General features: G+C 46.0%; 1 protein-coding gene across 1 annotated transcript; it reads right to left on the minus strand.

Annotated features, from left to right (window-relative positions):
• Positions 1-1,154: 1,154 nt before the first annotated feature.
• On the minus strand, positions 1,155-27,583 carry LOC149339741 (tear acid lipase-like protein). Its single transcript, XM_089550985.1, has 9 exons — positions 27,473-27,583; positions 26,256-26,481; positions 19,448-19,562; positions 17,487-17,637; positions 12,534-12,626; positions 8,498-8,650; positions 6,623-6,694; positions 4,348-4,416; positions 1,155-1,400 (listed from the first exon to the last, which is right to left on the minus strand). Exons 1-9 carry the CDS (start codon positions 27,581-27,583, stop codon positions 1,155-1,157), a joined length of 1,236 nt encoding a protein of 411 aa, XP_089407111.1.

Here is a 27,583-nt window from a genome sequence, read left to right on the forward strand (position 1 = left end):
TCCACGGGCTTGTGTATCACGTAAAGCCCGATCCACCAACCATTTCTGGCCGGCGGGCTGAGCGGTCCGCAGAGCAGCCTCCTAGACAAAATGAGTGGGATTGGGGATGGGGGAATGACATTCCAAAAGAAAGCTAACCCTTTCTGGAGCGCTGAGCTTCAACGTGTTGTTCAGAGGCGATTCGCTAGATTGTAAGAAGCACTCTTGCATAGCGACGGCTGTGTTTTCATTCTGCTCGGGAAGGTTAGATAGGTACACCAGCTGCCACTTCTGTCGGTTCTTCTCCCTCCTTGCTACCGAGATCACGAACACAATGTTGTAGCTTGCTCTTGATTTCTAACTCCTTGCCACGTCCGCTCAACCCTGCTATAGCATGCCCTCGTCACCCCGCACTCCCCATATCCGTCGCCCTTTTATATACGAAAACCGTCAGGCATTAATTCTGGAGGGAAAAAGAAAAAAGTCGATCTTGCGATGAGATGCGATAGATATGCATTTGCAGCATCAGTCGTAGATTTGCCTTGGCGCTGAACGCATTTAAAACGGGTTGCAGAGGAGGCTGAGCTGAGGTGGACTACAACGCAGGTGTTAACTGCGCACTAAATAAGTAATGTGCTCTAAGCTTTTGACATTCGTTCTCAAAAGGAAGAACACAGTGTGTCCCGAGACTGAGCCCGGCGGGACACCTGGCGTTGCGTGAAAAACTTCTGAGAAGGTCCCTTGAAAGACGGCCGATGGGAAAACGGCCAAACCAGCGAAGCACAGAGAGAGCCCCGCAAGCCAGCTGTAGCAAGTTTTGTTGCGGAAGGAACACTACGATATGTGTGCCAGGTGTGCCAGTGCCAGTATGATCGTCCAGAACGTCTTTAATGCAGTGGGAAATGGAGGCAAGCGCGATCTTAGCACCGCGTTGAATCTTCCTTCGGTTTTTGTTTTGGTTCTAAACAGTGAACGGTATTTGTCACTATGCCAGCTTTATTTCAGTATACATTTGCTATGGTATGGTTACGAGCTGATTTAAAATTAAAAAATAGAGAAGTGCTCTGGAGTACTACGAACACCTGCAGTAGCCAAGAAAGCCTCATTTAAACTGCCACCGCAATGCAACTCGTGTGCTTGCATGCGGTATCGGAAGGGACGAGATGTCTTGAGATCTACGTAGCATACTTCCGTATGGTTTCAATGGCGACGTCGTGCAAGATTTCGTTCGCCCTGTATGCAGTGGCAAAGTCCAGGTGGCGGAAATCCTGCTCCGGAACCACGTGGTGAAGGACAACGTTGGAGCCGAGTCTGGCAACCAGGTCTTCCAAGTCATACTTGTCGGCTATTGTATCCCCCAGCGATGAAAACAGGGCTACTGGCAGTCGAATGCGGTCCAGTGGGTAGGGTGGCGGTGAAATCTGTGCGTTGTAAGGTTTCAAGTGAAATACATTAAAGCTAAATCTTGATTATTGCCCTTCGAATTCTAATGACAAGAAATCCACAATGGCTTAAGTTCCTGCAGTGCTTCAAGAACAGTACATGATAGGTGCCCCAATAAGTTCTCCTCCTGGGCTTCAACTTTTCAAAGCTGCATTAAAATCTCATTGAATTACTGATCGTGCTAGTATATTGCCACCGGGGAGACTATATCACAAATTGATGTGCTGCTGGAAAGAGGACATTCTAACCTTTAATGCTTTAATTTGCGTATGACACCATTCCGTTATGACAGTAAAAAGACCTCCCCCCCCCCCCCCCCCCCCCCCCTCCGTCCTCCTAGAGGCAGAACATTTTGTGCACTCAATGTGAGCTGCCGCGGTGGCTGAGTGGTTGTGGTGCTCGGTTGCTGACCCGAAAAAATCACGGTCGCGGCCATCGTATTTCGATGGAGGCGACATGCTAGAGGCCAGTGTACTGTGCGATATCAGTGCACGTTAAAGATCCTCTGGTGGTCGAAATTTTCTTACCTCTTCACTACGCCGTCCCTTAAAGCCTGAGTCGTTTTGAAACTGAAACCTCCATAAACCATAACTATTTGACAGGCCGGTTCTCCCCGATAGAGTGACGGTATGTCCTCCTTCCGATCAAATCAGGATAGGTGGACGGGTGTTTGAGCGTGTCCATTGCACCGGGCTATTTGAGGTGCCTGCGTGCTCGGTATTTCTTTTCTTTATATTTCTCTAACCAGTCTTTGAAACTTAACCGTATAATCTAAAAATGTGCCATTTTTCTTCAAACACAAATTCTATTGGGATATACATTTGACCAATTTTTAACGCTGAACATGTATGCTCAGGCTAGTGCCCTGCGTTTGAGCCCCGCACCCTTCTTATCGCTGTTTGGTAATGTCTACCACGGATTTATCAACATTACGGTTGTTATCTTCAAATCCTAGGGCTTGCCTCAGAAAGATCCACAGTGCACGTATCGACATTTGAATCGATACTGCCACGCTCCAATACGATAGATCTCATTATTTCTACAGATTTGTCATAACTGCACATCTGCATTCTTCTTGGTTAAATTTGTTTTTGTAGCTTCGCGGCATGCAAGAGATCTGCCCATGAGCGCCATATGGTGCAGCTAAGTGGTGACTTCTGGGCAGCACTTTGCAGTACGCAGTGCCGTTGCCTTGCCTTGTTCGTTTTTGACTGAGCCGTTTTTCCTCTTTCTTCTACTTATCCCCCCACCCATTTCCGCCAGTGCAGTGTAGCAAACCGGTGCCTTCTGATTAGCCTCCCCACTTTCCCCCTACACGCCCGCTCTCTCCCAGGATAGCGTGGCGGTGAATCGTACGAGGGCACTGATTACGAGTCGCGCAAAGAATACGGCTGGTTTGGGCATTCCTACTTTATCGCGATGATCTTATCCTTCATTGCAGTGCATGGAAGGCACTTGCCCACCATGGCAGGTGGCAACATTTGATTTTTCTTGGACTTTTTGCTCAAGGCCAATGATGCCGACGCCGACGAGACGCCGGTTTTTTGCGTCACGCAACCCTCAAAGTATCGGCCCACATCGCAACAGTAAGGTTTGGTTTGGTTTGGTTTTTGGGGTTTAACGTCCCAAAGCGACTAAGGCTATGAGAGACGCCGTAGTGGAGGGCTCCGGAAATTTCGACCACCTGGGGTTCTTTAACGTGCACTGACATCGCACAGTACACGGGCCTCTAGAATTTCTCCTCCAAAGAAATTCTAGCCGCCGCGGCTGGGATCGAACCCGCGTCTTTCGGGTCAGAAGCCGAGCACCATAACCGCTGAGCCACCGCGGCGGCGCAACAGTAAGGAGCGTGTGGCTCAGCACAGATCGAAACAGTAAACCTGGCAGCCTGCAGACTATTGAAGAGAACTGCGCTTGTCTAATACAGATTTGCGTTTGCTGGGGGAAAACATCGCGGCCGAGGCTTTAGCCCAGCTTGAGACCTTCGTGCCAGATTGCTAGTGTGCTCTCGCATTTGAAAGATTCCTGGGCGCGGTGGCGTAGCGACGTTTACCTCGTAGTGTGATTTGCTGACGCACTGAGCATGTTTTCCAGTGGGCGTATAAACAATTCAGGTAAAGAAAGAAGCTGGCAGATCAGAGCAGCGTAATGCAAACTTCATGTTATTATAATTTTGCATCCTCCTCAGAGCCACCTTTAATCTTGTCTTTACAAGACGCATTAGTTTTGCAGCCTGAGTGTCATCGCAAGTCAATGTTCTCGCTGCCTTTCTACATGCTCACATTTTCAACAATAATGCAGAAATATGTGCTGCTCGGAAGACCTTTCAATATAGTTTGATTTTCTAAACCAGCTTCCTGTTTCAGCGCCCAAAATGACTGTCAAGTTTCTCGCGCGTAAAAATAGATTATTTATAAATTTCGTTTGAAAATATATTCTCTCGCTTCTGTATACAGAAAAATAAGCGTTTGAACACGCAGACTCATTGCGCAAAAAATATAAAAAATATCAAGGAGAGAAAAGTGTTATAACTGGAAAATGTTTTTCTGCGGTGACAGGAATGCCCACTCGTCAGGAATATACCCTGATTAACGCGGGCAACCCAAAATTTTGCTTAGCTGTCATACGAAAATGGCCCTAAAGCATCATTTGAGCGCCGCGCATTGTTTTCGAAACGAGGACACAGCAAGTGTGCTCACAGGTACACTAGCCAAGGCGCAGTGACACTGGTGCAAGAGAGAGCACCAAAGCAAGAAGTCGGATGCACAAGTGTTCTTGCTTCAGTCTGTCTACTGTGCTAAAGAAAAAAAAAAAATCCGTGAAACGTGAAGATGCGGATGTCGGAGAACGTTCGCAAATGACGCTTGCAGATATAAAAGTTTGCTCGCAAGGCTACAAATGGTAATTATATCAGTGTTCACTTACCTGGCCGTACCGCTTCATGTTCTCCACTGCACCGTGGTCGTACATTACGAAGTTTTTCGCTCGGTAGACCTGCAGGAAGCATCGCTTTACTTCAACTGATGAGCAAAAGGAGCCAACGAAGACGATGCGTTATTAAGGCGAAAGCTTTCTAGCCGCATTGCGTGAAAAGCCGGCCGTGTGTGTATGCTTACGAAGATGGTGCAAAAAAGAGAGTTGTGCACGCCAGAACATCGAAGTGGATTACTTAGGATTAAGTTCAATAACGGTTTATTGTGGTGCAATGCAAGTAGATTCTTGAGCTTGGCGCATGATAGCCTTAGTTGCTTATGCGCCATTAAACTCAACTCAGCTCAACTCGCAAGTAGATTCTGGCATATTGCGGAGATAAAAAGTGGATTACGTAAAATTAAGCTCGATTACGGTGGAGTGTGGTTGATTAAGAGTAAATTACATTGTATTAAGTTGCAGTAGGGTGGATTGAGCTGGATTAGAGTGGACTAAGAGTGGAGTACATAAGATTCGTACTATCTTTCTCGTGGGATTACACTGAAGCTTGGTTGATAAGTTTCAGAAGAGTGGATTAAGATGGATCATAGTGGATTAAAAGTGAGTTATATTGGATCATGTTGCACAAGGGTGCATTAGATTAGATTACGGTGAATTGCGGGTGAATTTTGGCGGATTTTTGTGGATTCAAAGTCAATTCCTTAAGAACAAATTGGATAAGGGTGGATTGTGGTGGATTAAGATAAGGGGATTAGGTTGAATTAAGTTGCAGTAGAGTAGATCAAGTTGGATTACGCTGGATTGAGGTTGGTTAAAAGTGCTTTACATAAAATTAGCTCGCAGTGATATAGATTAAGTTGGATTATGGCGCATTATCAGTGAATTCTGGTAGATTTCAGTGGAATGTGTGGATTATGTAACATTAGACTGGATTAAGCGTGGATAAATTATATTAGGACGCAGTACGGTGGATTAATTCAGATTACGGCGGATTATGATGAAATACGTGGGGATTTTGGTGTATTGTGGTGGATTAAGCGTTGATTAGGGTGAATTGAGTTAGATCGAGGTGTTTACGGTGGATTAAAGGTAGATTTTGTTGGATTGTGAGATGAAAAGTGGGAAGGCAAGCGTAGCAGGGGGTGGCAGAAAATTAGGCGGGCGGATGAGATTAAGAAGTCTGCCGGGATATGGTGGCCGCAACTGGAAAGAGGACAGGGTTAATTAGAGAGACATGGGTGAGGCCTTTGCTCTGCAGTGCGCGCAGTAAGGCTGACGATGATGATGAGATGAAAAGTGAATTACGTTTAAAATGGATTAGTGTAATTTTGGTGAATTAAGGAGAGATTCTGTTTAGTTTCGGTGATTCAGGATGCCTTACGTGAGATTTATTTCCATTAGCGGGATGACGGTCCAGTAAGGATATATTATAGTGGATTTGTGGGTGGTCATAACAGAAGCCAGTGTTTTCGTCTTCCCACCACTAAAGTGGTCCTAAATGCGCGCTGATATTTTGGAGGTATTCGGAAATTGTATTCATTGTTACATTCAGTGTGGAGTATTTCCGCCGGTCGGCATGAAACGTACAGGTGCGTCAGTACTAAAACGGAGCACGCAAGTGTATACAAACTACCTTGCTTCACCAGGGCAGATGATAAAACGAAATGAAAGTTGTAAAACTCGTCAGCCGCATGTGTGCCGCGTGATCTGTCGCTGTTTGTAAGCGCATGCGACGCTATAGCACGCTGAGATGCTATTATTTCACCTTTTGTGTGGTTTGTTTCACTGCTGGGGCACCTGTGCGTACGCCGTTGTATATAAGTGAATATGAACACGCTACTCATAAACCAGGGGAACTCAGTAATACAGAGGGGGGGGGGGGGGGGGGGGGATATAAAGTGAACAGTTATCATTGCAAAATAAAATTCAGCTAACAGCTGCAGCTGCCTTCTTTACGAAAAGAAATAACTTGGCTGCGTCCTTTCTTTAAATTTCTACGCTAAAGCTGCGTTAACTTTCTGAAATTTTGACTTCAGTCTACTTCTTGTTGTAGGAGTGCTAAGTAAAGCTGAACGGCAGGTGATCCACCCGCAAAGTGGAGTGGGCTTATGTCGAGCACTTTTACTTTCCTCATCATATGTAAATACGCCAAGAAAACTGCACAGTATGACATTGTAGGATTGCACAGTTGCCACTCTTCGGCTTCAAGTTATTTTGATACCTTAGTGCGCTTTTCTGTTTCCACTAAAAAGTGAGCCATGTCACGTACCTGGTAGTAATGGCGCAAGTTTTGCATAGATGTACCTATAGGAATGTGGCCCAAGTACATTGGCACCCGAGTCTGGAAAGGGGCAAGATTCCCCGCAAGCAATTTGGAGGATCAAAGTGCGCAAAAAATCAAGAACTGTTTAGCGTTCATAATTGTTGGCATTTATTGGCAGACATAGGAGTCAAAAAGAAGTGCTTAATACTTGATTAAAAGTAATTATAGGATATATTAAAAAACTGCACGCAATCGTCGCGTGATTTCAGTGGCTAAATTTCAGCACACGCATACACAAAATTAAAATATACCTAAATTTGGCTCAAATTTAAGGTAAGAGCAACGTTATCTCTTTACGGCTCCAATCACTGAGAGCTACACATGCCAATCACCATGCATTACGTCATTACTGGAACGTTACGTGACTCTTCGTGCTTTTTAACAACGCCATTTTTTTTTTTTTTTGGCTATAATTCCGTGAACTTCACCCACTTCCAAATATCTGATTCACAGTGTGCATCAGGCCTCGTTCTTCACAGAGATGAGAGTATGCGTCGTGCAGCGGATTTTGCTTCAAAGGTAGTGCACTTTATTTCAATATGGAGGGGGAATCAATTTGTAAATTCTTTTACCTGACCAGCCGAAACCTGGCTCAAGCGTCTTTGTGGACATGCCGTAATTAAGGGTATACGCGGGGTGCTCTGATTCATCTGTTTTGAATGAAAGGTGCTTATCACATCAACAATAACAGCAGTCGCCTTAAGGATACAACATCCTAGCCACAACCCTCTTGAAAATAAAGCACATCAAGAAACCGCAACAGCAAACTTCAAAGCTGTACTTCGAGAAAAAGGCGCTAAAAGCTAGGGCCCTCTTGTCGACAGTCGAACGGCTGCACCCGAAGAGAATGCAAACAAAAGACCGCTGAACGCTCGGCGCTCTTAATTGGCAGTGAAGCAGCTGGCAGCCGAGGACTCAGCATCAAACTCGGCCTCAGTAACTTCAAGCCTGCGAGCGGACTCTCACCCGGACTGCAGGCGTCGGCTACAGGAAGGGGGGGGGGGGGGGGGTGATAATAAAAAAAAAAGTGAATGAGGAAAGTGCAGACGACGGATCCCGAGCGGAAAGAAGAATCGGCCAAAGAAGACGTGTAAGCTTGTCTCGTGAATATAGCCAATGCGCTTGTTATCGTCCTTAACTTTTGCCCCGCCCCATTTATGTGTTAATGTTCGAACCCCAAAGTTTAAAATTAGTTTATTTAGTGTTATCGTTGTCGTTAGAGAAGGGCGAAAAAAGGCCATACGAGGCGGCACATTAGGTTCACTAACATAAGCAAAACGGTTTAGTTTTTATCCACTAAGGCACTGGGCAACCGCTTGATCGAATATTCCTTTCTTTAGAGAGAGAGAGAGATGAACAGAAAGGCAGGGAGGTTCACTAGGCGACGTCCAGCATGCTACCCTGCACTTTGGAAGGGGAACGGAGGAAGTCAGAGGGGCGAGAGGAAAGGAAGATCCCATTTTCACATGTCCACAGGCACACACTGAAAGTTTACGAGATTTAACTCAATCCTGAGTCCTTCAAGAAATTAAAAACTTAAAAAGCGCCTTCACAGCTGTCCTCTGAGGTGAAGGTTTTGTCCAAGGGCGCAGCATCTCGGCTTCTGTAAGCGGCGAAGACAGAAGGACGTGCTCACGCTCTAACAGAGGGCATTCACAAAGTAGGTGCTGAATTGTCTCGTCACACCCGCAGTTCTCACGCGCAGGAAAGCCTGCCATTGCGACTAAGGGAGATTAGGCACTTGCAAATTCCAGCCACAGGCGACACAACAGCGTGAGATCGCAGCCGGAGAGATCCGTTTTTAGGCTGCGTTACCCTTACCGCATTGAACTGGTATGGGCTGCAGAACGCATTCAGAGTGAACACCAAAGTGCATAGCTCGCCCCTGAAGATTTCGCATGCAGCCGAGAGGAAGCGCCGAACGTCATCGGATGCTCCGAAGAAACCAGCGTCGGTGAAGGGCTCGACAATCGGCTGCACAAACACGTCAATGAGAGATCGTCAACCGTTCTTGGTCAAAACCGTTTGGATCTGTAGCTCAAGTGGTTTGTCTTTTTGTTTTGTCTGGTTTGTCTTTTTTGTTTTGTTTTTGTTAAATATTCCTATGTTTCTTCATGTCGCTATTAAGCAATGTGCCATTTATTTATCGCAGCTTGTGCATATGTATATTGCATCTAGAATTATATAATCATCTAATCTGATCGTGATTAGGATGTATGATTATGGCGATATGTTATGTACTACTGCCTCTGCTGCGCCCGGCGAGGCCAACACCTAGTCAGGAGACCAATAGTCTCCTTTTGTCTTGCCTCGTGGGCAATACTTGTATTGCCTAAAAAATGAATGAATAAATAAAAAAAAATGAATAAAGTCAGAATTGCAGCTTCCGGCGCCAAGTACCGGCACTCCCGCTGGAACGTTTTCGTATGAGCCGCGCGTACGGAATCATGAAGCGGGTCCCTTGTAATGCAAAAAGTGTTTTGAAATCTGTGTGCTTTCCGTTAGCTCTTTTTGATTTCCATCGTGTTTCCGTACGAAACTGCATGACGTGCCAAGACGCCAAAAGCTTCCTTATATATCGATCCGTTCTGCATGCCTCGCTGTAGCCCCCGCCCAGTGCTATTGTTCTGGCTGCGCTTAACGGAAAGCATACGGAATGTGCACTAAATTCCGCATGATGCATGCAGAAAACGTTCGCAGTGATCGGAATTTTCATTGGGAGCGTTTCACCAGAAGTATGAATCGACTTTTCGACTTTAATGACTACTCATAGAATTCTTATTTCTGCGTTTGCTACCATCCGCCGCGGGTTCAGAGTTAAAAAGAGAATAAGCCAAGTCAGCCTTGAAGCCATGTTTCTTAAATTAAACTGGAGGTATTTCGAACCTTAGAACGCATAAGTTTCCGAGGAAGTTTTCGGAACACATTATTTACAAAACTACCGCACTGCGCGAGTAATCTTAGCGCGCATACACGAAAAAAGGGTCTCATTTACAGCACTGCCACCTTGCGCAGGTGGTTGTCAGGCCGCGCCGACAAGCGGGGAAAAGAATAAACTTTTCGTGTTTTCTGCGCTGCGGAGCATTATGCGGACGCCTGTGCCAACTAACCACTGTCTACGTCCAAGCAACAAGTGACAATCTAACTGGTGCTAGCGATGTGGTGTTGCTGAGAGCCAGTGAAATATTCAGAAAGTTTATAAATTCCGACGCTTGTGGATTGAAACCACATTTAATACCTTAGAAAAATCAGCTTGGTCTCTTCTGGAGTAAAATAGCAGAAAGATTAAATGCGCAGTGGCGCTGTGATGCTGGGTTTTTGAAGATCGAATGTCACTGCTACATAAAGTTCCATGTTTTGAATCTGATTCTGCTTCTATTTGTCTTGCGAACGCTACCACGGAACCCTCATTTGCGTCCTCAGTGATGCAGGGGTAACACAATTCACTACAGAAAAAAGGTTAGCACTGCGCGAATGGGACACGACAGCAGAACGAGGAACAAAAAAGACAACACAGGCGCAGACTTCCAACTGTTTTCCAGCAGTCTGCACCTGTGTTGTCGTTTTTGTTCCTCGTTCTCCTGCCGTGTACCATTCGCGCAGTACTAACCTTTTTTCTGCAATGCACCAACTAGCCCTCAAGAACGTTCTACAGTTCACTAGTCCGTTAATTTGTGGCAAGTTTGTGGCCTATAACACGGTTCATATCCTTTCTTTGCAAAGCCAGACTGCCCGGAACTTTTCCTTTTATGTAAAAAGAACGCTTTTGAGGAGACTACCGCTTTAGCCAAGCTAACAGGTCACCACCGCTGCTGCAGCCTGTTTAGAGTAATGAAATATCCCTTGCATTTGCCTCTTTGCCGACATGACAGCTTTGAGGAATCAGGAAAGAATTGACGAATGTTTTTCAGAAATTAGCCACTTGAAGAAACAGAAAATTTGTCACATTTTACTTTAATGGGAATCACAACCAGACATCTTCCCTTTGTTAAATCTGCGATAACGAAAGGTGCCCCCAACCACTTACAACACCTGCGCACACATTCTATTTCAAATAAAGAGATGAACCAAATCCGCTCATGCGAGGTTTCTTTCTCTTCTTAAGCCTCATACACTGGATTGTTTCGAGCTCGGTGTCATTTATTCCTTCTCCAGCGCTACTTTGCAGTAGACTGCGTAGACTATGAAGGAATAAGCTAAATATCTTAATCCGGAACGCGGCAATAAAGAAAGATGTCTTCGGCCTCGCCTCCTAGGAACTAAGAATGCGCCTCTGCTTTATTGAACTTTAAGTGTTTATTTGGGCTGGTTGGTACGATTCCTCGAATCATTACTACTAGCGAAACGGCAGACGCAGACAGGACACGACACGACCGCACAACCGGTTGTTTTTTTTTTTTTCATTTTGTGACTGGTCGTCGTCTACCACATACTAATATTGAATGCATGATGCTGCAGTGAAATAGAAACATGTGAAATTCCATAAATTTTAGCTTGTTTACTTTTATGCTTCCGAAGTGGCAACATAAGCTAAGAAGGCTGTCATGTCAGCGCTTGTGACAGAAGAGTGCTATTCCATTTACTTGCCTGTGTTGGCGAAGCACCGCAGCGGCCCTGATTGCACACAATGATAGCTTTAATTGTATTTCAGTTCAGTTAACAGCATAACAATTTAAAGAATTATTTTTGCAAAGAGGGGTTGAGATAATGCTATAGAAATAAAGTTTCTGGAACAGAACTTGATTAGATCTGGAGTTCCGCATCGAAAAGAGGCAAATGCAAAGTTTAACGCACTATCTACAAAATGTTTCCAAATTACCATATCTTGGACTGGCCCGGGGCACCACAACATTGAGTAACTTCCAAAAGCTGATAATTTTGCACAAAAAGGTACTGGAAGCTATTAAGGGGTACCATAGCGGACCAGAAAATTTCCCAGCCCCACCATTGTATCATAAGCATAACCAACAAAAAGCAAACCATGTCTGCATATTTCGCTTGTTACAATACATCCATATCAATCGTTCCTATCCCATCGGTGTTAACCGCCCTCCTACTACCTACCCTCTCCGGCAACAAACAAACTTAGCCGCTAAAACAAGTACTAACTCCGGAAAGCAGAAGCTCAGTTACCTGATTCCAGTTATTCTCATAACACCTCTTCAAGTGGCATGTTTGATCTCTCTTCGAACAAATTTAAAAAAGACCTTGAAAAGCAACTAATCCATGCTGCCCTTAAATAACGGCATTTTTCTTTCCGGCTAAGCGTCTTTTGTTTTTGTGTCAAGTTGATAGTGCGAGTGTTTTCTTCACTAATTTTTCGTTACGCTTACAGACTGGCTTGACTTTATGTTTACTGTCTGTGTATACATGTATTATTTGTGCTGTAATACTTACATTTGATGCGACTAATTTGTTTGCTATTATGCTATTATTTGCTATTATGCTTACAATTTATATGTTGCGCATTGCTGTATACACTGTTATGGGGAACTGTAACTTCGTCAAGATTCACCGCCTGATTGTCACAGTCTCCCCCTTTCATCCCTGAAAGAAACAAACCTCAACATCCACTTCAATATTGACCAAAATATTTGCATAATTTTATAGTACATGATGGTGTGGGTTTTCTCTAACTTATGTGTAAGGCATATCATATAACGGCTTGAATATTGCTAGGTTTATGCGAATAAAAACTTCCACGTTTTTCCCAGCTTATTTTTAGACGGATGTCGCTCATTTCAAAAACAAAATCTTGTAATCTTTCTTTCCCGCCCAGAGGCACGATAGGGTGGCCTCAATTTTTATGACATTATGAGCCCTGGTTCAGTCATTTTTTAAGCGGGGAATAACTTGCCGCGAGCACAGGCAGCAATGGCGCTAGCAGTGAAAGTGGCGGTCCCATGTAAGTGATGTTTCCAACTGGCCCGTATGCGACAAGAAGGTTGACCTGCATAAAGACGAGCAATGTATACAGGCGTCGTCCGCCAGAGTCATGATTTGCTAATTAAACGCCAAGCAGAAGCGAAAAATTCGCGGGAGCAATTTGCCATCCGCGATGGCGATTGTTTTGGATCAGAGGCAGGTACATTTTTCTTTAGCAGTTTTCAATATCACATTTATAGAAGGCAGCGATATCCGCAGAAATATTGATAACGAGTTTATACACCCGTGGCAAAGATGAAAACATCATCTAACGTGTATAGGAGGCATGGTTCAAGCTGGACTTAGCGGGACTCGGTACTCCTTCAAAGTCAACTTTTTCCTTACCAGGCCTATTCAAACCGTTTACTTTGAATAAATGTGCGAAATAATGTCCCAATCTGCATTATCCGGACCGCCTCTAAGCATATCGCGTCAGCTAGTATGCTGCATAACTGTTGTATCTCAGTTTGACATTCGCTTATTCGTCAGCCTTATGCTACGGTATGTTTAAGCTTCCCGCGATACCTATCAACGCGGCGCGATAACGACGGGCATGGGTTACAAGGTGTCGAGATAGCCGGCGCCGCTTTCAGGGTGAGTACACCGCTCTCAACGGAGGCATGTCGGGTCCCACTCTCTCATTCTACTACATTGGAAGCAGTACGGCAGAGGGCTTTTTCGAACAGAAAACTGCCTATACGGCGCGAAATTCCGCAAATTTGGTGTCCTCCCAAGAAGGGGTGGTGCCAGATATTGTTTAAAAAGTGAATCAAAGCTAGTTACGCAGAAATATATCTTCTTTCGTAGCTAATCTGCCTTTAAACTCGGCACCTTGTGAACAGTCCTCACGTCCGAACAACAAATGCAGCATAATTGTACTGAGTTCGGCGACCATGATACTCAATTACAACTGCGAAGGAAGACCAAATAACCGCTGTCCTTTTTTAGTGAAGCCAGTGACTGAGGAACATAGCAGTCCATCATTACTTTTTGGTTGCCGTGTGGTTAGAGCGACTGCACCATGCATAATACCAATTCAAAAGTGCCAGAACATTGTTGCTACGAGCGAAACAACTATGTACTGCATATTTCCAGTTCAGTCGCATTATTGCAGTCGCCATGCAACCGCATACAAACCACGCCACACGCGTAACGGACTGCACGCGACTGGCGCGTGGGACTCAACATGCCGCTGCAAGGGGAAACGGCGGCGGGGGGTAGTACAAAGGGTTTCCTCACCCTTAAAGCGGAGGCGCGCGGACATCGAGGCACCCTAGCCCCGACGATGCTCAGGCAACGGCTATGTTCGTGCGATCCCGCAGCATGGACACTTCACTTCGTAGATGCAAACGACATGATGCTTGCTCGACCCGGCCCGGACTATATCGATATTCGCCCGTCTGTAACTTTCGCTACCGACGTCGCCTAGGAGACTCACTGCATTCCGAGGCTCTCTGAAGATATCGGGCTGGTTGTTAACGATCCTTTAACACCAACTGTGCAGCAGATTGAGGTTCCTTCCAGGCGGCCTGTGGTCGACCTAGGCATGGCAGAGCGTAGTAGCTCAGCGCGAGGAATTCAACTTTTTTTAAAGTTTTTCATTAAGAGTTGTATAACTCTGAATAATCCTTTTTGAGATAACCCATAAGACATACATCCTATGTTTTCCTCTCTTATTTCCTAGCTGAATATATTTAAAAGCAGTAGGGGACACATAAGATCCCCTTTAAAGGTATGACGCGATAGCCTTAATGAGTTCATCCTCGCATATGCGGAATCGGTCATTCTTTACTTTACACTGATATGTCGCTGGCAGTCCTAACAACACTCCTCGCAGCCGTTGAGCGTTGCGCCACTGTCCCTCCAGGTGGCTGTTTCTAACACCGGTTGGGACTCTGAGACCCAGGTTGCTCTTCCCGAGCAGTCTCTCGTGACCCATTCGTTAATTTAGCTGCCACTCGTCACGGTGAGCAATTTACTCATATCCGGAACGTACGTTGTGATGAAGTCACAAGGTTACGGGACATAGGCAGCCTACCTGCTACCTAGGCTGCATCCATTTTCGACAATGTCGTCGCCGCCAAAGACGACGCCGCCGCCGGGTTTTCCGCTCAACGGGAGTCTTAGCGCTGTCGCATAAATATTTTTGTGTATTCTGTGCGAGCCTCTCAAATTTTGATGATCAAAAATTTTTTATTCGTAATGAATACTTGCCCTATTTTTTCCTTTGTCATTAAAAATATAGCTGTATTAGCGACATTATGATGGGTTGAAAAAAAAAAGCAATGTTTTAAATTATTCAGTGAACAATTTTGTTGCGCACACCACCTGGAATTGCCTGTTTTGCCGCTTTAAGGGAAGATACTAGCCTAGCTCTGCTTTATAAACGCGTAAGATAGGCGCCAAAAAGACGTGAAAGGGAGAGAATAAATATTTATTATGTAAACGGAGACCGCAGTGGATTGTGGGTGGGGTCCTCAGTCCAGGACTCCACTAGCTTCCGCCGACGCTTTGGAGATGGCGACTAGCGCTCCTAGTTGCTAGCGAGCGACACCTCCCACCACTCCAGCGCCTCGTTGGGCGCCTTTAAGTCGTTGGGTTTAGCTTTGCATGTTCATATAATGTGTGTGAATGTGGGAATATCACCACACCAGGGACATGCACCTGCGTGTAATGATGGGTGGATGCAGTGTTGGTGGTGGAGATTGGGTAAAGTGAGTTTTTGGATGGTTCTTAGGTGGTAGGAGTCCACTGAGAAAGTTGTTTATGTGGCGGGGGGTAGAGATGAATATTTAGACGGAGGGTCTCTAGACAGGCTGAAAAATGAGTGGAGAGGCGGTAGGAGCTAGATTCAGAGTGCCCCGCTCGGTAAATATAATCTCGAGCTAGGGCATCGACTCTAATATTGCCATCAAGACCTGCAGGACCTAGGACCCAGGTGACGACATGATCATGTTGGATATGGCAGCCCAACACGCGGAGAGCCATGCGCGAGACGCGTCCATTCGTGTGGGCTCTACAGGCGGCTTGGGAGTCTGTAAAAATGTGGGAGCCGTGGTGTTGGGTGTCGCTCGTTTTGATGGGGATGGCTATAACGATGGCTTCTGCGGCCGCCCGGTCTGGTGCCGCTAAGGACATTCCAAGATAAGGGGTGTTGGCGTGGTTTACACCAGCGCAGGCATATCTATGGACCTGTGCATACGAAGCCACATCCCCATACATGGCTGTGGTGTCTTGGCCGAATTGCTTACGGAGGCTGCGAGGACGGGCCTGACGGCGAGGGTCATGTGACTCGTGGTTCATGTGACGAGAGACAGGGTCTATGTGAAGGCGGGAGTGGATAGTGGTGGGGAGAATTGCGGTCAGGGCTAGGGTCTTGGTGGCTTTCGGGTCTCCCGTTCTTGAAATGATGGCCCTACCCACCTAGGTGGTGAGGAGACGAGTCAGTTCGAAGTTCAGAACAACATCCTAAGTTTCCGAAAACGTGTAGGGAACCCCTTAATTAAGCAAGGAGTCCAGTTGTGGATGTACACATGGGGAGGCCGAGAGCGGTTTTAAAGAGGGTACGGATAGGATATTTATCCTATTATCGGCGGTGCGATCAATACTGTGGCATGGGTGACCATATTGGATTCGGCTCATGGACAGGGCCGTGACGAGGCGGAGATTGTCGTCCTCCTAAATGCCCTTGCGACCGCCAATGGCACGTTGTACTAAACGGGCGATATTGAGCACGGACGTGCGCAGAGTAGCAATGGGGGGGGGGGGGGGGGGTAGACGTGCCATCATGTTGGACCCACAGGCCAAGCACTCTGATGAGTGATTTTCCTATGTAGGATGGTCGTGAATTTGCAGCATGATTGGGCCGAGGGAACGATAGCGAGAACCAAGAATACGGATGATTTCTGACTCGCTCAGTCCACATTGCATACCGCTGTCCTGAATAAAGCGCTGAACAAATTGATGGCCGTTTTTAGTGATTGCTCTTTGGCGGCGAGGGATCCTCGGATTTACCCGATGGTAATGTCATCCGCATAGCAGTGGTGATAGGATCGCCACTGGTGGAGTGCCTTTTTCAGGTGTTGGGAAGGGAGACGATCGGTTAGATTCGATAACTATCTTGGCTGTTCGGGCGGTAAGGAAGGTCGATATACATGTTGGAACTTGTTATAGCCACAGTGTGTCTCATTTATACCTTCTAGGCTGGCAGAGTGGGAACTGTGGAAAGTGTGTTGTTGAAATACACATGAACATTACACTCTGGCAGATGGGTGTCATCGTTAACCACTGACATTACTAAACACACCATAGGCGGACGTGTGCAGCATGATTGTAATAAACGCTGTAAAGTTACATTTCAAGCCTTCGCCACGGAGGCTCAATAAATAAGGCGCATGGCTGCGGAACCAAAAGATGCGGATTCGATACCGGCCGCGGCGGCCGTATTTCGATAGAGCCGAAATGCTTGATGCCCGTGTATTGTGCGATGTCAGTGGGCACTGAAGAAGCCAAAGAGGTCGAAAATATCCGAAGCCCTCCACTTCAGCATCTTTTAAAGCTTGAGTCGCCTTGGGACGTTAGACATCGTGAAACCAAACAAACATTTCAAGAAACAAAGGTTTTTGACAGTTGCTCTGCTTATTAGATGCTTTTTAAGCGAACGATATTTCTGCATATCAAAAGAGCCTCAAAAAGGTTGCATAGCAGTAACAAGGCTCTTGAGACAATGGCAAATAGATGAGGACTGTGTGATAGTTAACCTTCATCCCTTAACAACAACAGCAAAAAGAAGCTGTCGAGAGAGGCAGCCGAGAAGGCAGTTGAGTAGAATTATTCATTTAAATCTACTAGTACTGAAAAGCATCACAGGAAACAGAACCCCCACCTTATCATTGTACTCAGGTCTTGTTGACAGTAGCACGAGAGATGCGACCACTCCCTGGGAAGACCCCAGAATTGTGACCTTCCTGGAGCCGGTGGCGTTGAGGACTAGGTCGACGGTTGCTGCTAGGTCTTTGCGCCCGATCTCATCGAAACTGTGACCAAATGAGAGGACTGATGTTCAAGGATAGCAGGGTCTACCGGTATGAAGTAGAGGACATCATCGCGGAGGGCTAGGAATTAGCTCGCACCGCATGGTGCAGTTTAACTGTGCGCGAAGATCTCATCCTACAGAAAGTATCTGCATTTTACCTCCACGAACACGTGGTCGCAGTGTGAAGGCGTCGAATTCGCAACGTTTTGCTCCATGTTGGCTGGCACCCGACACTTGTCTTTCTTCTAGACTGTTGTTTACCCATTCGTTTAACTTAATATCGCAGACATTGCCATTCAGGGAAGAATGGCTGCCAATGTATTGGCTGTTTAACCTTAACGGCAAGTTCTTACTACTAATATTTTGATTACATAACCCAATCTGCGCTTTCTGACCGGTCCTCGATCGCAGCCATGATAGCAGTGGGAAAGTTCTCATCCTCCAGAGATTCTCAGCTGTACGGATGCTTTGCGAGCTAAACACTAAAGCCCACAAGTAAACACTCTGGCTTGAGATCTCTTAAATTTAATTGTGAGTACACTAGAGACAATGTGAAAAAATATCGACCTTGCATCCAAGAAGGAATATTGCAGTAATTTGTGCGTCGATGTTAAAGATGTATTAAGCGTATTACTGTTCCTGACGCAAACATTTCGAAAAATAAAAGAAAAACCGTGCTCGTTACTCATCGCCACCATCATCAGCCCGGCTGCATCCCCTTGAGGGCAAATGCCTGTCTCAATGAGGTCGAATAACCCTTTCCTGCGCTATTTGCCGGGAGACTATATTGCGAAACTTTTTGTTATTTAATCTGCACATCTGACTGCTTCATTTGCCTAGTCTGCGAATAAATTCCGGTAACCTGGGGTACTATCGGATACCTCCTCTAGGCATTACGTGCTCTGCCTACTCTATTCCCTACTTAGGATTTCAGCTCATCATATCCCTGAATGTCACTCCTAGCATTTTCAATTCACATATAATAGGTGTGCACTACCAAGATTATGCGATAAGATGTTTACTGTTCTCTTGGATGATGTGCAGGTAGTGAGAAGTCAGACGGTAGTGAGTTTCGGAACCCTGTCTGTACAAGCTCTCCTGACGCGAGGGGAAAAAACGCGTGGAGAGCTGGTCCCAATGTGGGGGGTTCGTTCCCCTGTCAACATTAAACATTCCCAGGTGGTCGACATTATTCTGCTGCCCCCCACAATGGCCCCCCAGTGCACGTTAAACATCCCCAGGTGGCCGAAATTATTCTGCAGCCCTCTACTATGGCCCCTCTTTCTCTCTTTCTTCCTCCCTTCCCTCACGGTGCGGTTGAGGTGTCCACCGACTAGTGAGGTAGTTACTGCGCTATTTCTTTTCCTCAAAAACTGCAAGTATCGTGCCGGAGTCCTCCACTATGGCCTCTCTTTTTCCCTTGATTATTTCACTCCCTCCTTGCTTCTTGTGTCTTGCCTTGACTGACAGCCGATCTTTACAAATCTTTACAGCGCAATTTCGTGTCCTCAAAAACAATTTTTATCAGTCTTTACCTTCATTCCTTCCATGCACGGGTAAGGTAATAGCCGTGAAGTGATAAATACTGCACCTTTTTTCCCTTAAAAAACAGTTCCCAGACATCAGAAAAGAAAAGCGCTAGCTCTGCCTAGGATTCAGCAGACAGTGGGCATCCATCATGGGTTCTAAAGTTTACTCAATGAGCGTGAAGCAATTAAGGCGAATGTTAACCCCGGCATAAGCGCAGGCCAGTCTTTCCTTTGCATAAACGGCACGTGTTTATGTAATAGGTGAAAAAAGGTAATCCTTGCCTCCAACGCCAGTACTTGCGGTCGTGTTGCGACAGGGTCGTGTGGTTTGAATACGGCTTCACTTCCCTAGAATTCATGGCCCACACGTCGAAGCCTCTGTCGGCGAGGAGGAAGCCTGCACACACGATCAGTTTCCACAACATCGGTTTATGTATGTCTGCCAGTCAATGTTCGCACTAGTGCGAGTTTCGTTTCTTAAATATTTGTCCAAGAGAAGAGAAAATTGAAAATGCCTGGTTGACTAACAAAGCCTGCAGTGGAGAAAAACAGAGAGAGAGAAAAACGTTTAATTAATTAAAACGGCAGCGTTTGTCCTCATTCAATGAGCCCATTGGCTTTTGCAGCTGCTCTTGGCCGGTTCACCAGCGAAAGCTGGCCTCCCGAATGTGAGCTGGGCAGCGCCGCCTTGCAGTCCTCAGTTGTTGGGTTATCAATTCTTTGTATAGCTGGGTTTTTCTGGCATGCCCATATCACATGGTATAAATCATCGCTTAACCGCTGTAGGCGTCATGCGGACTGTATCAATTTGCAATCATATAGCTGAATTTGACAGGATTTCTATAAGTATTCGATTGCAATTTCCTTACAATGACCCGTTGCTCCCTGTTTAGATTTTTGTGCGGTTCGGCGTATACTTACATCGAATTCATGCCCCATTAACTAATTTGCTTTGCGCCTCCGTGCATGCTATCGTCGATATCCCATTGACCGGTCCTGCCGCGTGCACGTGAATTCCTCTTCCAACGCGCCCCATGTTCTCCTGATGGCGTTCGCCCTAGCCTTTATTTTTTTCTTATGATATTCTGGGTGCATATTTTTCGGAATGGGCGGCATCTCGATCTTGCTTCTAAGCTGACCTCCCAAGTCCTCTCTGTCCTCCGTAGACCAAATGCATGGGAGCCCTAGTCTGTGAAGTACGTCCCTTCCTGTCCTGCTTCCTGATAGCCGTATCCTCTGCGATATCGTAGGACCTTCAATAATTTCGGCTACAGTACTGTGAATGCCGTGTGTAGTAATCTTTCTGTTCCTGCGTTTACCGGGATACCAAGTGCTCATTTATAAGTTTGCGAATTTTGACGTCCAGCTTGCTCTTCTCACTTTTCGTCCATTTCAGATGTGGTGCTGTGTAAGCGATCCTGCTCACAATAAAATCCTGTAATAACTTGGCTTCTTTCTTTTGAGTCTATGCTTGTGCTTTGATACCATACTAATAATTCTCGCCACTTGCTCAATTGTTGCAATCAATCAACGAATCATTTCCGCGTTGCTGTTCTTGGCGTCTATTAACAGACCTAAGAATTTCGCATGTGGCACCTCTTGAATTTACGCTCCCCCCAGGAATACTATAAGAGGATCAGAGCCTTATTTCTTCCTAATTACTAGTAACTCCGAGTTGTTGGGTGCGCATTGTAGTGCACAGCTATTAGCGTATTGTTGCACGGTATCCGCAGCATTCTAGTCTTTCCTGCATGCTCCCGGTTGACATTCCGGAGGTCCAAATCGTAATGTCGTCAGCATACATTGCGTGCTTGACACCCTGTATGCTGTCCAGCCTACTCGGATATCATGTCTGACATCATTAAATGCACATTTGAGTTCTAATGCTAGAATTTCCCTGGTCTGATAGCCTCTAGGTTTGTCGATGATTACTTCTTTTAGCTGAAAAAGTACATCTTGAGTCGAAAGCTTTGGTCTGAAGCCGAACATCGTGTTTGGCAAGAGGCCAATTTTATCTAAAAGTCTGTAAATGTTTTTATAGCCAACTCTTTCGATCAACTTGCCAGTGCACGACGTTAGCGATATTGTCCTAAAATTATGAATACTGACTTCTTTGGCGGGTTTCGGAATAAACGGAACTTCTGCCCTCTTCCATTCCTCAGGAAGTTTCCTTCCGAGCAGAATTTGTTAAAGAATTTTGTGATAGCCTCCGACGAATAATCGTCCAAGTTAGCTAGCATTTTGGTGGTAACCCGATCTCCGCCAGGGCAGGTATCCGTCCTCATGCACAATAGTACGGCACGCATATCCCAGGTTGTGATCTCCTTGTCCATTTCCTCATTTTGTGTGCCCATGTATTCATCCATGTCCAGAGCGGCACCCTACGATTGTATGTATCTCCTTTTAAGTTCTGCAATGAGCACCCTTTCGCTCCCCTTCAAGTTCTGTATGGCCTTCAACAAATTTGCTTTGTGCTCTATTTTGCTCCCTCCTGGGTCCATCAGGCATCTCACTGTGAACCAGGTTATCTTGAGGTGAAGTCTTCCATGGAAAGAGTCGCAGAGGGTACGCCAGTTAACCCCGGCCAAATTCGGGGCATACTGCTTCGCGTGCTCCGTAAGCTCTGCTATTCTTTTCTTTAGTTTCCTGTTCAGCTTCTACCTCCTCCAACTCTTTGTGAGGACTCTCCTCGCTTCCCGTAGATGAGATAAACGCGGGTCAATGGCCGGAAAATCCTCCGACGTCTTAATCTTTTTGCTTTGAGTTTGCATGTCCCCCAAAACCGTTTTCGCTCATGGCTCATAATCTTCATTGCTGTGCTGCTCCTTTTCCCTCCTGCACTCCCTTACTTTTACCCAATTTGTAATTCTCTCTTCCCCTCTCTTCCTGCTGCTCTTGTTGCACTCCGCCATTGTGCACTCCACTGTGGTAAAGTGATCGCTTCCAAAGTTCTTCAAACTCTCCCAGGCTACATGTTTTAGAATTTTACCTAGGGTAGATCTGTATTACTCTCCTCACAGACATCTTTGCCCACTCTAGTAGGCTCGTTTGGGTCCGTTAGCATCATTAGCGCTTCATTTGTAAGTGCATGTGTAAAGTTTTTTTCCCTCCGCTATCTCATACGAGTAGGTAGCTTGCGGCGTTGCAGTCCACTAAAATTAGCTGTGGACCTCCATTAGCCGCAAAGGCTTTTCTAATAATTCTCTCGAACCTGCCCCGTGTATCCTTCGGCCTGCTATAGATATTTACGATTCAACTGCTCTTGTTTTCTCTACGAAAGGGTAACATTTCTTGTCATGTATATTTTAACCCCTCCACTTCCAGATCAACGATTTGGGCCGTCAATTCGTTGCATACTAATTGCATGCACTTCGGTTTGGACGCTATTACCGCGGGTTTGAGATGAGCGCTATTTACATATTGCTGGAATGTGGCCTGTTTTCTCCTAAATCCTCTGCAGTTCTATAGCCAAATTATTAATTTGTTTTTTTTTATTAATCTGACTGCCCATAATGTTCGGCTCACTCATCGTCATCATCGTCTAAAACTCTATTTGCAGTCCAACTCTTGACCTAGGTCTTTTTCACCAGCGTTGTTCTTTCCTTATTCTTTCGCCCATTGGAGCTGATGCTAGTTGAGCTATAACCGCTGGATGGCGAGTAGCATTTGCTCCAGGCTAGAACGTATCTGCAAACTTTCCTCTCCAAATTCTGCTCTCTAAATGATCTTATCCATTATTTCTTTGAGGCCATTTTCGGCAAGCTCAGTTTATTTGGGTTCAGAGCTTTGGGGGACAGGGCCTGCACTATCGATTTCCACGGTTCTTAATTTTTCCATTTGATCCTTAAGTTTACGATTTTCTTTCCTAAGCTCTTCCAGTTCTTTTTTCAGTTCTCTAAATTATTGTTTCCCAACAACTGAGTAGCTGAGGTAACTCGCGCTGCCCAGCTCCGCTTTTCCGCTCTTTTCTCTGTGGTCTTCTCCTTGCATCGCTCCGTTGATCCCCTTCTGCTTCTGTCGATTGGGCCCAACTGACCGACCGCTAGCGGCTGCTTGAGTTTTGGCTGCCTACTGCGCCCGCCTCGAACCCGGTGCTGGGCCTTGACTCCCTGTCCTTTGCACCACCGAGGTCAGGAAGCTTCTCCGCCTCCCTGTTCTTAATAATGTACGAAGTCTTGAAGTCTTGTGTTCGCCGTTAAACAGTGAACAGCGCACTACACATTTATGTCCCTCCACAGGATTCAGTGTCCCGCACAGTTCAAATCTCGTTACCTCCGGGTTGAGGCAAACGTCGGCCCTGTGTCTCACCTCCCCAAACCCGTAGCAGGCCGGTGTCATTTTCTTTTAAAGGTAGCAGGGCATTTTCTTTCCGTTGCAGAAGACGTAAAGGCGAGCTCTTCTACCATAGAAGGTGACCGCCACTATAGCCGTTTTTGCACATTACCTTACAGCCAAGATTTCCGACCCTTTGGCTGTGATATTTCTTCGAATGTTTTCTTTATTTTCCTCCGGAATAATGCTCCTCACTACTCCCTTGCACCCCTTGCACGTGTCCTCTTGGGGTTTGACGTACGCGCTGGTCTAATATTAGCGCCCGTCCAACATTATCGCTTGCACTCCGAGGATTAGGCGAGCCGCTTCTATATTCTTTCTCCCTACCACGATGATATTCCACTCCAAACTGAGCCTGACTTTGATCTCAGTTTTTATGTCGGGTCGGCCAGTGGCTGACGCAATGGCCGTTGCAACTTTCCATGCGATCGCTCTGTATTTTCTCAAGTCCAAACCGCTTCTTGGTCCGATAATTGCCACGACGTCTTCATTTCCAGCGCCGGGGGTCTCAGAACGCCTTTAGATTGTCATGGTCCACGTCATCAATTCGGCCCGACAGCTGCCGGCCCCGCTTGGCTTTCCGCATGGAATGGGCCTCAGTCCACTGAAGAGAAGTTGGATCCAGGGCTTGCTTTCCTTTCTCATCTGCTTCTTGAGGACTCCCAACTTGCATCTCATCGGGATCGTGTCCTACGACCCCCTTCATGTCGTCAGGCCAAGCGCCTCTGCTAATTGACGTAGAATTCCAGTTTCTTGACTCAGATCTTAGTGGTCGGTAGTCACGTACTCGTGAAAACTTCGCGCATCCAAGCGCTCTAAAGGTTGCCTTTGCAGCCGCCGAGGTGACGACGACAGCGAGACACTGTCAAAGCGCCTCAGAACAGCGATGATGATGATGATGATGTCCTGAGCGTCCGAGAAGTGCATTTCCAAAACAGAGATATAGCATTGGTCGGCGTCGGAGTCAGGCCCCGCTGCTGTAGAACCTTGCAATTAATGAGCCAACGGATTGAACAGGGTGCGAAACATGTAGTGGTGCGTGGTCGTGTCGCTGCATGCAGCTCATGAGGCTGCATTCTTCCGCTGTACTGGCCAGTGTTTGTAACTAGGGCGTCCAGAGGTACAATACTTTGAAATAAGTTAATTCCCGCTCTTTTGTTCTCCGCAACCGCTTGCCCCCCCCCCCCCCCCCCCCTCTTCAGCCTTACCGCCACTAGAAGATTTTCACGTAGGCATTACCATCGCCCAGATGGTTCAAAGTGAGTCCTACAGGTTTTTCGAAACAAATGATGAGCGGTACTTAAAAAGCGGTTTCTGTACGGAGATTATGTGAGCAGACAGACGCAAATTTCGAGCATTATCGTCGTTATCAACTTCCTAATTATAACACCTCATATATTTTCTAGTCAACAAAGTTAGTGATTGTTTATACTAGAAGCTTATGCTTATGAGCAGTCGCTTTGCGAGACTACATCATTTCGCGTATTTCTAGTAGCACGCCTATAATTCTTTGTATTCACGTACAAATTCCAAACTGAATCTACGTAATTATGCATGCAAGACAGTTTCCATCATCGCAAAACTCCCCTCACTCAGTGTGGATCAACAATTGAGCATATCGAATATGGCGTGTCTAAGATCTCGCAAGCTATAAATGAAAGGGGAACGGTTACCAGCTACACTACTACTCTATGCAGTTGGACGACGAAATGCCATACGCAACATCTGCATCCCACTTGGAGGAGCATGCACCTATCGTCAATGTTGCGCAAGTAACTGAGTCTACCAACGGCGTACAGTAATAAGCGAAGCTGGTACCTGTTTACCTCTCACATGTGGAGGCGAACCTGTGGTGGTGAACATCAAGCAACTCGGTCGCTCTGCGACATTTCTACCTAATAAAAGCTCTAGCGCGATTAGATTCGTGTTCTGCGTGAAAATGGCATTCACGCTTTCTTTAGTACATACATCCGGCCGAAAGAGTGCTTGTAGAAAGTGTTCTAATTAAAAAAAAAGCCTTGTCTCGCAAGACGACCGCCTCTAAGCTTCCAGTTTAGGCATGCGACCCAATTCCAGTGATCAAATGGTTTATTAATCGATTTTTGTTAGTTAGAAGGTTAACGAAAAACATTTACCCTCTCATTCTGTGTCCGTATTGTTGCATTCTCCTTATGTGGCTCTGGGGTTCGACGGAAGCATGCAGTGCTGCTTAATTCACTGTTGTTCCCGGTCACGTGGTCGTCGAATTATCGGTTTCGCTGCTTTCTTTCCACATTCCATTCAGCTTATGTACCACGGCTATGAGACCAGATTTCTCAGCAATCTGAATAAAGACTTCGTCACAATAGTGAGTGGGTAATGCTAAAAGGCAGCTGTTATAATGCCTTTGGGTGCCGCATGATTGTGTAATAAATAAATAAATAAACAAAACGAAGACAAAATATTAAGAAAATTTGTTTTCTATCGCTCTGCAACGCCATAATCACTTCTACCTTCCGTAACTGCTTTCTTTTTTTTGTATTTACTGCATACTTTGCCAGTGCGCGATAGGCCTGAGTTGAGGTCCACGTCTGCGTCCATGCACATCATATCTTCAAGTACTGTCCTCGCCCTACCTTTGACCCAGCTATGCAACACGAGCCGGCCTTGCCGTTACCTGTGTTAGCAACTGCGCGCCGAGTACTGCATTTAATTCAAATGGAAACAGAGCCGAAATTTCTCTCTTCACCTGTTGGAACAAATTGTAAACGGTACTCACCTAGACTTTGCCACGGGAAGTTGAGGAAGTGAATGTCCGACGCAGTCAACAGGGGAGACAGGAGGAGGACGGGGTGGCGACGAGATGTCGCATTTGCTTGCTCCGGTGTGGTTGACCCGTTGCCGTTGATCCCGTGCGGAACCCTGTTCACTTGCAGCACGTAGCCGTCCTCTGTCGTCGCATAGTAGACATCGCAGGGGTAGCCGTGGTATCTTATCAACTCGGACTGAGAAAAAAAAAAACAGGAAATTTAGCACCTTGGAAACTCGGACGTTTCAGAAACTTCCACAGCTGCATAAAATTATGGGCAGCTGAGGACATGCTGGTAATCTGCATCTTGACAGTGTTCATAAAGGTACTTTTTTTTACAGCTCTTGCGCGGTTATTTTCTATTAGAAGAGCAGGGACTGCTGTAACAATGCACTATAAAGCGCAGTATACGAAGCAGGAATTGGGAAAGGTCATTCCTACGTGTGTTAACAAGTGTTGAATGCTCACTGCGAAGCACCAAGCAGTCCGCCATCTTTGGCAGCTCGGCTACACTGGAGGTACGCGGACGAGGAAATTGGGAAACGGGTTTCTAAGAAGTGCGTTTACTGAGTTTCTCCCAGCGTGTAATTTTGAAGTGATGGAACTGGATGTTGTTCGATTCAAATACCAATTTTCGATGTCCTCTTTCACTGGACCGGCAGTGGCACACTTTTCAACTTCAGCCTTACGGAACTCGAAACTCAAAAGGTAACTCAAAAGGTACCGTTAATCGCACCTGTTTGCTTAAAAATGTCGAAGCAATATATAGTGCATATTTCTCGCCCAGATACCTTTTTGGGCTTGAAATGATTGATCCATCAGGATTAATTATATATAAATTTTTGTTGCTTAGAATCCCCCAAGTGTGTACAGAAGCCACGTTACTTTATCGAGGCACGGAAATCTTATACCCATACCCTTATGATATTATCATATCAGGACACATTTGACCACGTGTATATATATGACCACGCGTATATAATCTAATATAATCTCTTTTTGGGAGGCTTCAAATTATATTTCGTTGGAGAGGTCTTTCATCTGGCAGACAAAAATGCGTTCGTTACAAAGAAACGTTTCTGAATTTCAAAGAAACATTTCAATCGGGCACGCGAAATTCTCCGGTATGCAGAAAAGGAAGCCTGTCATAACAGGTTGCAAGTTAGCGCGGAATAACCGTCACTTACGGGTTTCAGGCGGGCTTGTAGCTCCAGATCATCTTCAAAAGACGCTGCACGATCGGGAACAGGCAGGAAAACGGCAAACAGCAACGTGGAGAAGAGGCACGAAATGCCCAT

Source organism: Amblyomma mixtum, chromosome 6 (assembly GCF_055824585.1).
Source record: "Amblyomma mixtum isolate Tamu chromosome 6, ASM5582458v1, whole genome shotgun sequence".
NCBI classification, from domain to species: Eukaryota; Metazoa; Arthropoda; class Arachnida; order Ixodida; family Ixodidae; genus Amblyomma; species Amblyomma mixtum.

Bases quoted from the DNA above. Each gene is read 5' to 3' on its own strand.
- LOC149339741 (XM_089550985.1), bottom strand. From the start codon at position 27,583: ATGGGCATTTCGTGCCTCTTCTCCACGTTGCTGTTTGCCGTTTTCCTG. The intron at 19,563-26,255 runs GTGAGTACCGTT...TCGTGTGTGCAG, and splicing joins CTTCCCGTGGCAAAGTCTAG to GCTTCCTCCTCGCCGACAGA. The intron at 4,417-6,622 runs GTACGTGACATG...TGCTTCCTGCAG, and splicing joins ACTTGCGCCATTACTACCAG to GTCTACCGAGCGAAAAACTT.